This window comes from Meriones unguiculatus, chromosome X (assembly GCF_030254825.1).
Source record: "Meriones unguiculatus strain TT.TT164.6M chromosome X, Bangor_MerUng_6.1, whole genome shotgun sequence".
In the NCBI taxonomy this organism is placed as follows: Eukaryota; Metazoa; Chordata; class Mammalia; order Rodentia; family Muridae; genus Meriones; species Meriones unguiculatus.
In genome coordinates this window covers 29,164,637-29,177,442 of record NC_083369.1, presented here as the reverse complement: position 1 = coordinate 29,177,442, position 12,806 = coordinate 29,164,637, and the positions used below count along the sequence as shown (strand labels likewise).

Below are 12,806 nucleotides of genomic sequence, written 5' to 3'. Positions count from 1 at the left end.
ATTATTTGTTAATTTTTTCCATACCTTCCCTGCTGGCCTGAGCAGTTGGGATTCAGGAATTATGGCTCATTAATGTCTAGTGGCCCCAAAGTGTACCTAGACAGCTGATTAACTATTCACTGACACCACCCAAGCTCATGACTGTCTAGCAGCTCCACTAAGCAGCACAGGTTCCAGCAGAGGGCACATCAGACCCCAGGAAGGCAGAGAGACAGACTATAAGTCAGGCAGAATGAGGGAAGAAGTGCACACTAGAGCCCAGTCAGACCCGGTCCAAATGATGACTGTGAATACAATCTGGTCCTCATTATCTTATTTATTGAGAGTTTAAGCAGGGTTTTTAGACATAAAATTGGACAAATATTGAGATACTGGGGACCATGTTCAGTGCTGAGCTAGGCCTGGCTCTCTATGCTCTTTGCCTCTTATTCCTCTCACACGGGCAAGGCTGTATTCTACTTGCTGATTTAGGAGGGTAGTGAGGCTTCAGGCAGCTAGTTCTGAAAAATCAAAATAGGGTATGGCAGCTAAGGCACAATAACGGTGCTGGGCATGGAGCTGGGAGAGTGGTTCTCAGGAGACCTGGAGGTGCTGGGCTGCCAGTGAGTCCCAGCAGCAATGTTATGGGTGAGTCAGAGCTAGCCCAGACACAGGAGGAGAAGAACTGCAGTGTGTTTAGGACTGGGGTTGCACAGGTTACAGTTCCATTCCAGAGTTACAAGCCCAAGTAGGAGGCCTCTGTTGTCTCAGACCAGGATGATTCCCTCCAGGAAGATGATGGCTGCCGCTGGGGCCCTCTCTGGTGAGAGCAGCCCATGCGCATGAGGAGGATCCACATTTGTTCTCTGAACTTCACTCCCACAAAGGCGTAGAGCAGTGGGTTGAGGCAGCAGTGCATGTAGCCCATGCCTGACGTGATTGACTTGGCCACATCCACATGGCTTTCTCGACCACAATTGCGGGCCAAAACTCCCAGGTCCATGAGGATATCCACTATCACCACCAGGTGATAGGGGGTCCAGCAGATGGCAAAAGCCACAACCACCACTACTACTAGCCTCATAGCTCGCAAGCGCCTCTGGCCTCTGGAAGCCAGCAGCACAGCCAGGATATGGGTATAGCAGTAGGCCATGACTAAAAGGGGTAACAGGAAACCAGCCACCAGCTGCAGTACACGCAGAGCAGTACGACCCACCTGTGGGAAGTTGTACTGGCAGTGGGTAGCTTTGAGACGCTCATCATGGCTGGCCGACAGGTAGATGAAATCTGGGAGGGCAAAGAGCAGACAGAGTCCCCAGACAACAATGCAGGTGAGGGCTACACGTATCCTGGGGTCCCTTCGGTAGATCTGGGTGGCATGCACTATGCTCAGATAGCGGTCGAAGCTTATACAGGCCAGCAGGAAGGCCCCTGCATAGAAGTTGATGTTGAAGAGGGCACCTGCCACTTTGCAGAGGCCAGAGCCAAAAACCCACTGGACAGCAGCATCCACTGCCCACAGTGGGAGTGTCAATACCAGAAGTGCATCAGCTACAGCCAGATGGAGCAGGAAGGTGTCTGTGCTGCTCAGGGCAGTGCGCTGACTCAGCAGTACAGCAGCCACTGCTCCATTGCCTAGCAGCCCCAGCAAAAAGAGGAGGCTGTAGAGGGCTGGCAGGAAGGCTCTGTCAAAGTTCAGGCTGAAGTCCTGTGGGCAGGGCGGGGAGGTAGAGAAGTCGCTCTCATTTTCCCCATAATCATAGGGAGAGGTGCTGTTTTCCAGAAGAAATTCAAGGTCCGAACCATCTAGCACTTGACGTTCACTAACCTGCCCGAGGAAGGAAGAAAGAGGAAAGGAAGGCCATCTCTGTCAAGGCCTTGATTTAACTGTCTTGACCCTCTGTGCCTTGTCTTTTACTCTGATGGGTGCTTCCCTTAGTAACACCTCTTTCTGGGCCAAACCCTGAGCTGTCAACCTGTCCCAGGCCCATTCCTCTTTAACTCCATCTACTCAGACTGGGAAGGTGACTCCCCTTCTTGCAGGAGGGCAATCCCTGGACCCTCTGGGTTATCTTCACACAGGGCAGGCATCCTGCAGGAGGAGGAACTTCCTTCCAGGGCCTGGAGCCTTCCATTCTTTCCCTTAATCTTCACCCCTGGTGGCTTGTCAGCCTCAATGCTATGGCCGCACCAGGATCAACCCCATGCCTCTCCAGGTACTTCCCTGCTCCACCTTCTAGTCCCTGATCCTGCTTTCCTCCCTCAGCCCTTCTCTGGTGACCTGACTTTCTGGCTTCACATAAGGCTTTTCTACAAACCATGGTGTACCCCTCCACACAGCATGCTTGCTTCCCTTCCCCTACCCAGAGGCTTGTGCAACCATTTGGGCACCTTCTGAGTTCCCCACCCAAGCCCTAATTGGTTTCATTAAGATGGCCAGGCTTGATTTCAAACTCTTGGGCTCACGTGAGCTTTCTGCTTCTGCCTCCCAAGTAGCTAGGACAACATGGAAGTACCAGTCATCCGGATGGAAGGAATCTTCTTCACCATTCGCCCCTTCACCCCATCCTAAACTACCCAAAAGCTAGAGATCACCAAAGTTGAGTCTCTAAAAACTGACATTTTTAGATAAGGCATCCAAGCCACAGAAGCAGGAGACATGCCTGTGGTTAGTGGCCAGACTAGGTTCCAAATCCCACTACTGCTCTTATCCTAACCTCTGCCTTCCATGTGGCTTACTCAGTCTTCTGGTGCCCCATGGCTGCGGGCCAGGCCAGACTTGTCCCTGGTATCAAAGCTTGGCACTGTAATGTAGCTGAGCTGGACAGAAGAACTTACCTCAAGGTACATGGCTAGGCTGGTGCTCTGGCTGTTGCTGCTGGGATCAGGCTCAGTGCTGCCTTCTTCTCTGCTTTGGCACTTGTGGTTGGGAACTTGCAGTGAACAGAGGAAGTGAAGATTTCACAGCTCAGCACAGCCTCTTCCAAGGGGTTATCTACACCAGCCCTCCACGGGGTCCCTTTTCTGCCACTCCTGTGGCCAGGTAAATATATTGGAAGGAGCTAGCCAGGAACTTGGGACTGTTACCAAGTCTGCGGTTCTAGTCCTACTCAATACCATGCACAGATAACTAACTATGTCTAGGAAGAGGCAGGAAGTGTGATTTGATGACAGAGACTGGAGAAGAGAAGCCACCTTCTCCCCAGCAAGGCTGGGGTTGGAGTCTCATTAGGACTGGATTAGAGTGGGATATGGTATGAATACTGGCCATCATAACTGCATAGGAAGGGAAGACATTTCCAAGAGCAGCACACCACCTCTTTTTTCCCCTAATATGAGGGTGATTGGATTTGACCTGACATTGGTGGATATGTACATATAAAATCATCATGGGATTATAATGAGCCCAAGGCCATCTGGAATGTCCGTATGGTGTCCAGACTAGATGGAACTGGTCAGGAGCATGCTCAGGAATTGGGGAAATATGTGAGAACTCAGTGTTTGGGAGCTGAGACTGTGGGTCAAAAACAAGCACACAACTGATAGGACAACGGGAGTAATGGAGTTCTATCTGGTGACAGAGCAAGAAAGACTGGGTCCTAGAGAAGCATGTGGGGTGGCTGGGTGGAGGTTCTTCGAGGAGAGAGCGGAGGTCTAAAGCCACGCCATGGGGAAGTAGAGGGCAGCCCTGCTGTCAGGTGCAAGACGTGCTTCTGCATCACACTGCTTGTTCACTACTCAGCAACCTAGACTTATGTGCTGGTCTGTCCTGCGGTTGTGCCTGGGACACAGACCCATCTGAGTGCTCCGAAAAGGATGTTAGCAGTCTTAAAATTATTGGGACTGTTACCGAGTCTGTGGTTCTTGTCCTACCCAATACCATTCACAAATAACTAAATATGTCTAGGACTGTCCTTTAAGGCAGTCTCATTCTGTAGCCCGACATGGTTTTGAACTCACAGCATCCTGCCTGGCTGAGCCTCCTGAGTGCTAGGATTATAGGAGCCCACCATTTCTCACAGCGTTTGGCAGGAGGAGACATAGTCCATTGTCTTTTAAATGGACAACCTGATATATTCATCCAGCTAAAACCAAATGGAGATCTACCTATTTTTCATGAGGCTAAATACAGAGGAGCCCATGCCTAGGTGATGAAAGAGGCAAGTAAAAGAATATTGTATATACTTTGGTACCACCTATGTACATGGTAGAAATCACACACCAAGCAATAGCATGCAGGCATCAGTGCCAGGTAGTGGAAGTCAGGACTGTATAAGTCTTTCTTCAGGGACTGGCTATGTGACACTGGCTAGACTAGAACTCAAGAGGCTGCCTCCAGCTCAGGGATCTGCCTGCCTCTGCCTCCTGAGTACTGGGATTCAAGTTGTGGGCTACCATACCTGACTTAAATGTGATTCTTTTTGAAAGAAGGACGTGCGGTATAGCCTGGGCTAGCTTTGAATTCATGACCCTAACCCTGCCTTAGCTCCTGAGTGCTGCCATTACAGGTATAAGCCACCACAGTGGCCTGATGCTTAGTTTTCAAGCAAGTTGTTCCCCAAATTCAGTCCAGGCTTATTGCCATAGCATGCACCTGAAAAAACGTAATGCCCTTCTCTTTCTGTGGACAGGTGGGACACTTCTCTGAAAAAGCCTGTCACCTCCAGGTCAAAGGGAACAGAGGTCTTGGAGGAGGTCAAGAGCTCGGTGAATGGAGCAGACTAAGAGGATTCCTGGGGCCAGGCCAGTCAGAATGTGTAAGACATGGCACTTAACTGCCTGTAGAGGCAGAGAAGACAGAAGCCTGGGAAACACCACAAAATCCCTTTCGTGCCCACTAAGACCATGGTTTCCCCAGGCCTGTCTGTGACTTATGCAAATGAGAAAAATAACTGCAAAGGTTGTATACTTGTCCATTTTCAAGGCCTTAGTCTGGCATTGTGTTCCTCATCCCATTTTATTGAGAGTAAAGGGGACTTTTGCTTTATGAAAGCAGTGGCGGTGAAAACAGATGGTCATTTTAGAAATACCTTGTGTTGGCAGAAGCTGGCAATCAAGTGTGTGTCTTCCCAGTGTCTGCTGAACCATTACTGCACTATATGAAGTGTATAGGTATAGGGACGCCTAGTCTCCTTCCTAGGCCCTAGTCTTCTCATTTGTCTAGGATGAGAAGATGATCCTTACCTTCCCAGGTTGCTGGAAGGAATACCATCCTGAAGGTCAGGTGCATAGAGCCTTCCTTTCTGAGGCCTGAAAGCCAGATGTCAGGATTGGGTCCTGACAGACCAGGCGAGCCTCTCTCTCATTGCTCTTGAGTGACTTGCACAGCTGTCATGCAATTGGCAGAACACTGAGCTTGTGGAACTCCAGGCCTAGTTCCACCTGCCATCCTCTGTGATCATGGACAGATCAGAATAATACCCAGGCAGTTCCCTCAGCAGAGTTGCTCTAAGGTGAGCTGAGATAACCACAGGCTTAGGAATCTAGCACTGGGCCAAAGGATTAGCACAGGTGCAGCTAAGAGCCCAAGGTGAGTATATATAGACCCCCAAACCAGAGCTGCTTAGAATCTTCGGTGCCAAGGGAGCCCACGATAGAGGGTAGTGGCTTACGGCACATATGAGTGTGGCTGTGGCCAGGGCCAGAGGACTCATTCTCCTTAAAAGTGGTTGGACCCTGTCCTCCATTGATAGAGGAGCTCTGCCAGTCCTAGCCAAACTCCCTGACTGCCCTGCTACGTGACCCTGGGAAAGCAGTTCATCTCTCTATTTCACTTTGACGAGTGGGTCTAAGGATAGCATATACATTTGATGGAGTTGCCCTGTGGAGTGTACCCCGTACGTATAGATACTATGTGACAAAGATGGGCGCCCAATAAGTAGCTCACCCCCCCCTCTTCTGCTGCCAATCCAGCTCCCAAGCCTCAAAACTGCAGTGTGGGGCGTCAGCTGTTGTTTGCAGCTGAGATACCCTGGAAGGCTCCTGTGTCACAGCGCTGCGCCAAGCCCTCACCTAGCCTTCAGTTTGGTAGTTTTCTATCCCAAGACTAGGTCAGAGACAGCTACCTAGCCAGAAGCTCCCGGCCTGTGTTCTGGTCTCTGGGCCCTCCCTCTTCTGCAGCAGAGAGGGACTAGGAGGAAGTTAGTCAGAGTGAAGCTGCCTGGGGCCCCACCAGTGGTCAAGGTGTGAAATGTGCACCTGGTTCAACTCTGCCTCCCCTCCCCCTGTTGTTTTTTCATTCTTTCACACCTCTGGGCTGTGGTTTGGGGAGATGGGAGGCTGGGAGATAGACACCTTTGTGCCCAGTCCCTCACAGGAAGGAGGGCCCCTACATCAGGGACAAGGGCCATTTTCTTCTCTTCTTTAGCCAGCTGCTTCACAGCCTTCTGATGTCCACACAATAGACCCCTAAGCTAAGCTTCCAAAAGCTCCTGACTCGGCTGTCATGAGAGTCTGCCTAGGCAAGGCCCCAGACTCCTGAAATCAAGAAGAGTCCCATCTCTGGACAGGCGGCTCTCACACTCTTAGGTCTTGAGGCGTTCTTCCCTTGGCTCCCAATTTCCCAAGGGAAGGAGTACTCGAGCTACAAGGAGACCCAGGGATGGGAGACCCAGGGACGGGGATATTGGGTGGAGTGTGTCCAAGGTCCCGCCCTCTGCCCATAATAGCGCACCTCAGCCCTTCTGGGGTTGTTCAAACCCTTTCGAAGTATACTGGGGCCCAGGAACAAAGTGGGTCAAGGCGTTTGGCAGTTGTCCCAGGGCTGCTCCTGTCTTAGGAGCTGGGTGAGGCCCAGCTGGGTGATATGACCACCTGCCATTTGTTGTTAATTTAATCTCCGGTGCTGTTCTTAAGTGGTTTGATGCTGCTGTTGCGTCAGGTTTGACATAAACTCTACATAATCCAGGCTGGCTTCACACCACAGTTATCAAACCCTCTAAAATGTCACTGATTTCACTGTCTCAAACCCTCTAAAATGGCACTGATAATGTCCCAGAATGACAGTCTGGGCTCAGCTCAGGCTGGACTACGACAGGATAAACAGAAGGCTTGCTGGTGGATAGACAAAAGCTTACTTACCTTCAGCACTCCTCAGGAACCTGCTTCTGTTCTCAGGAGGAGACACTAATTCCCTTCCCATGGCAACTTCTGCAAATGAAGCATCTGTTTCCCTATTAGCACATGCCTGTAACACATATGAAAGCTCCCACACTAGCTTTCGGGGTCTTCTCACCTCCCCCACGCTATTCTAAACCTCCAGGTTCTTTTGGCTTGCATACCTCTCTCCCTGCAGCCACCCCCCCCCCCCTTTATAATTGGCAAGGCCTTTGCTACCCATTTGCTTCTCTTGCTGTCCCTGAGAAGTAGCCCCTGCAGCTTCAGTTTGGACCCAAAGCCTTTGGCTATTCTCTACACCCCCCAAGAGGTAGCAATGGCAGCTTTGAACTTCCCCAAAGACACCTTTCTTTTTTTCTATCCACAGAGCGGTCGAGTTCAGTGGTTTCACTGTGCCCTCACTTACAACCACCTAGGTGGCTCAAGACATATGTTTTTGTTTGCTTGTGTTGTTGTTGTTACCAAAAACATAGTTTGTAATCCTGCATATGAGAATTTCTTTTTCTCACCAGTGGTAAGGGACTCATTTTTCTTCCCATCTCTTCTTAATCTTCCCTGTCCTTCTATCCTGCCTCATTTGAACTCTGAACTGCTGGAAAATGACTCAGCTAATCAAAACTAATTTCCTACAATCCCAGCGGGCCATGGTGTTAGTCTTGGCAACCCTGTGCATGGTGCAGCGGCACTAGCTCTGCCTCCTTTTACACCAGTGCTCATATTTCTGCATCCAGGCAGGAAGTCATCTGCATAGGCACAGGCGTGAGGGCTGTCCCTGCCAGAGCCCTGCTGTCCTGTGAGGCAATGTGGCGCATAGGAAGTCAGTCCCTGAATGGCAGATCAGGCTGAACTGTGTTGCTGGCTCTGCCATTCGCCAGCTGCATAACCGTGTGTAGGTTCTTTCGTATCCCTGTGCCTTGTTTTTCCCCTCTGGGTTGAAAGAGAAAAATATGCTGTCTGTGTCTGTGTAAAGGCACTCAGAACAGTTGCCTGGCAGTCCCAGGTTTCTCACTAGTGATGGCTGCTCAGCTTAACACATCCAATGAGACAGCTTCATTTGCCTTGAGTCATCACATACTAGAGAATCAAAGCCTTGGTCTTGTATAGGTTTGGAAGTGTAAAGGCCTTTGGCTTTGGGGCATGAGTACCATCTTGAGTTTCCATACCCAGTTAATGGTGGGCAGTCCCTCCAGCCAAGGTTCCTGACACATGGCCAACTAGATGCTGAGCATCATGCCAGAGTCCAGAATCTGGGCCTTGCCCCTGGGCACAGGCCTTAGAAGGAACTTGAGGGAAACCTCAACTGTAGACAAAGCACTGGCAACTAGGAATACTGAGTGCGATAGAAAGCAAAGCGTACCAACCGGTTATCTAATACCTGATACACATACACACAAGTAAAATGGTACAGACTGAGAAGGTTGTACTCACATACGTAGGAATATATGTACATACAAATATATGACAACAATAAAAAAAAACAGGCCATGAATTTGAAAGAGAGGCTCTCATGAGAGGGTTTTGAGACACAAAGGGCAAGAGGGAAATGATGTTATTATATTATAATATCAAAAAATAAAACTACTAAAAACATAACTTGAAGAGGCGTCATATCAAAAGCATATACTCCCCTGTGGCTCCTAAGAGTTTGTCACTCACAGAATCCGAGGACAATTGCTGGTTTAGCCAAAATGTCAAGGTGAGTGGACAGATGGGTGGTAACAACAATATTCATCAGTAACACTTACGTAATGTTTATCGTGTATCAGCTACTGTTTGAGGCAGCCCCGCCACACACACACACACACACACACACACACACACACACACACCTGTCTTCAGAAAAGCTCAGTGTATGTTCCATTCTCGCTTTAAAGACGGGAAACAAGCTCCAAGTGATTAATTTGCAAGATCCACAGCAAATAAGTATCCGAATCAGGATTTCAAGCCAGGCTGGCTCCAAAATCCATACCTACCCAGTCTGTTCAGCTCTGAGCAGGGAACACATTTCATCTTGTGAATACTTGATTTGAAATTCAACAGTATTTCAAAGGCCTTTATGTGCAGTTAGGAAGAGCAGGGAACACAGATAGCTGTGCCTGGCATGGGGTACCTAGGCACTGATCACTTTGCAAATCCCCAACAGGGGCCAGGGAAAAGCAGTTCCCTTCTGGAAACAGGAGAGCTCCTCTTGAGTTCCACAGCTAGAGAGAGGAGAGAATAGAAAAAACAAGAGACTCTAGAGTGGGAACTGGAAGTGGTTGCCAAGGAAACCAGTAGTGTGCTCAAAGCTGAGCCTGGCTGGTTGGGGGATGGGACAGAAGAGAAAAAGGAAATTATATTATTAAAAACTCATGATGTTTTGGAGGATGGCTTAGGATGGCCACTCACCTAGCTGCCAGAGTATTTATAAATCAGGATAGCTTATGGTCTAGACAAGAAAGGGCTTGCATTGCACATCTTTAATCCTAGCACTTGGGAGGTAGCAGGAGGATCAGAAATTCAAGGTCATCTTCAGTGAGTTTGAGGCTAGCCAGGCATCATTAAGACCTTATTTCAGAAATGACCCCCCCCCCAAGAAAAAGGGGCCTAGAAAAGCAGGAAGTGAGGGAGAGAAGAGAGGGAGGCCGGTGATGAAGAGAAACATGAATTGGGTGTGGTAGTATACACCTGTGATCCTAGCACTCCAGAGGCCATGGCAGGAGGATTGTAAGTTCTAGGCCAGCCTGGGTTACATGGCCCAGCTGGGAGGGAGGGAGGGATAAGAAGGTGAGTTTTGGGGGGCTGTTAGCTGAATCAAGAGTGACTGGAACAGGGAGAGGAGGGAAGGGAGACTGTGATCGAGATGCAATGTATGAGAGAAGAATAAAAGAAAAGGGAAGAAAAGAGTGACAGGGAAGGAAGAGAAGGTGATTTGCAGTTGAATTCAGAGGATTGAGATTGACCCCCAGCCTGGTCTGCCTTTAGTGGGTGGGCCTCCAGTCTCCCTGCACACTTGTCACGAGGCTGTCTCCATTGTGGCGCATTATCTTGCTTTCAGAGTGAAGTAAAGACAGAGAGCATCCTTTTCCGATATACTTTTTTATTTATTTGTTCACTTTACATCCGGGTTTCAGCACCCTTCCTCCTCTCCTCCTAGCCCCGTAATCCCTTCTGCTTCCCCCTATCTCCCTTTCCCTACTCCTCAGAAAAGGGGAGTTCCCTCTTAACCCATCCCAGCACATTGGGTCTTATCAAGACTGAGCGCATCCTCATCCACTGAGGCCAGGCAAGGCAGCCCTGCCAGGGAAAAGTGATCAAAAAAGAGGCAACAGAGGCCAGATTTAAGCTTTTGGGGACAGAGACAAGCAGGAGAAAGACAGGTGCATATCCAAGTGTGGATAGCAACTTCTCGACAGCCAGCGATGCTTCTGTGTCTTCACAACAGTTCTTCATACAATTCTGTGGCTTTCTAAGCTACATTATGATTTACAACAAGGGTTACAGATGAAGCAAAATTTAAGATTACGTAAAAGTGCATGGTTTACTAGAGACCCAGAGGGATAGCTCTGAATCAGAATGCTTACCACTCTTGCAAAGGACCTGAGTTTGATTACAAACACCCATGTCTGAGAGCTCACAACTTCTTCATGCAACTCCAGCTCTAGGGGATCTGAAACCCTCCTCTGGCCTCCTAGGTCACCTACATGCACATGCATATACTCGTACACAAACATATACTAAAAACAATAAAATAAGTACTTTAAAATGCATACGGTTTACTTAATTTAGTTAACTTAAAACATTTCCTTGAGGCTGCTGTAGGGAATGCTGAGTGTGTGAGGTACCAAGTGAACGTGTGCTGTTGATGTGGACACTGCCATGTCAAGGACCCTAGCCTCAGACCCAGAGGGGAATGGCAAATCTTTCCTCTAGCCTCATGTGGCTGAGAAGAGTGTGTGTAGAAAACGCCCCCAGTAGCTAACCCACACACACCTTAGATACCTATGTTCTTAAGACCACTTGACTACAGAGACTGCTCATACTGAGATTAGCTAATCCTGTCTCCTTGATCCAGCTGTATGCTATAAACCCTGCCTCCTTGTTTATCTGTATGTAATGACTCTGTCTCCTTGTTCAGCTGTGTACAATGACCCTTACACTCACTCTCTGTTCAACTCTATATAACAAACACCCTGTGCTTGCTGCCATTTCTCCATCTGAAAGTCCAGACCACTAGATCCTAGCTTTCTGTCAGTGTGTCCATCTGTTTTTATTTTTATTTTCTTCATTCCCTTGCCAGCCCAGTCAGGTCTGTCCCTGGAGGCTTGCTGGACTCTTCAGATGGGGAATGTAGCTCAGTCGATGGAGCTCTTTCATAAAGTGCGTGAAGCCCTGGGTTCGATCAGGATGGCATAAACTGGGTCTGCTGATGTGTGTCTGTACTCCTAGCATTGGAGGTACAAGCAAGAGGATTAAAAATTCAAGCTCACCTTTTACCACATATCAAATTCAAGGCCAGCCTGCTACATAAGACCCTGTCTCAACAATTTTTCTCTTTTGTAATTAAATTGTAGGGTGGTTTTATGAATTTTGTTGTTTCGATTTGGTGTGAGAGAGGAATATTAGTATGGCTAAGTTCAGGATTGCAAGTATCTGGCCCTAAGCAACCACAGTCCTTTTATTATTTTGAATATCCTTGTTTGAGATGTCCAAGTATCATATTGTTATGATAAAATGCCTTGTCACAAGCAACTTAGGGGAGAAAAAAAATATTTCTTTTAGCTCCTAACTCCAGGCTACAGTCCATCATAACAGGGACTCACAGACAGCAGGAGCTTACAGCAGCTCATGACATTCACAGCAAGAGCAGAGAGAGAGAATGAAGGCATGCATACTTGTACTAAGCTCACTTTTACACTCTTAAACAATTCAGAACCCAAGCCCAGGGGATGGTGCCACTCACAGTGGTCTGGGTCTTCACATATGAACTTGAGTTTTTGATCTTAACCATTCTGATGGGTGTAAGGTAAAATCTCAGGGTTGTTTTGATTTGCATCTCCCTGATGACTAAGGATGTTGGGCATTTCTTTAAGTGTTTCTTTGCCATTCTATATTCCTCTACAGAGAAGTCTCTGTTTAGGCTCTCTACTCCACGTTTTAATTGGATTGCTTGATTTGTTGCTTTTTTAACTTCTCTAATTCTTTATATATTCTGGATATTAGCCCTCTGTCAGATCTAGGGTTGGTAAAGATCCTTTCCCAGTCTGTAGAGCCCCGTTTTGTTCTGAGGACAGTGTCCTTTGCTTTACAGAAGCTCTTCAGCTTCATGAGGTCCCATTTATTGATTGTTGATCTTAGAGATGGTGCTGTTGGTGTTCTGTTCAGAAAGTTGTCTCCTGTACCAATGAGTTCTAGGCTCTTCCCCACTTTTTCTTCTAACTGATTTAGTGTGTCTGGTTTTTATGTTGAGGTCTTTGATCCACTTGGACTTTAGTTTTGTGAAGGGTGATAAATATGGATCTACTTGCATTTTTCTACATTGTAGACACCCAGTTAGACCAGCACCATTTGTTGAAGATGCTGTCTTTCTTCCATTGTATGTTGTTGGCTTCTTTGTCAAAAATCAAGTATCCGTAGGTGTGTGGGTTGATTTCTGGGTCTTCTATTCAATTCCATTGATCCATCATTCTATTTCTATGCCAGTACCATGCAGTTTTTATTACTATTGCTCT

The 12,806-nt window shown here is 48.0% G+C and overlaps 1 protein-coding gene across 1 annotated transcript; it reads right to left on the bottom strand.

Moving 5' to 3' along the window:
- Positions 1-301: 301 nt before the first annotated feature.
- LOC132646017 (C-X-C chemokine receptor type 3) lies at positions 302-2,937 on the bottom strand. The gene is made up of 2 exons (XM_060374974.1): positions 2,818-2,937; positions 302-1,807 (listed from the first exon to the last, which is right to left on the bottom strand). Exons 1-2 carry the CDS (start codon positions 2,827-2,829, stop codon positions 716-718), a joined length of 1,104 nt encoding a protein of 367 aa, XP_060230957.1. The 5' UTR covers positions 2,830-2,937; the 3' UTR covers positions 302-715.
- Between the last annotated feature and the right edge of the window lie 9,869 nt (positions 2,938-12,806).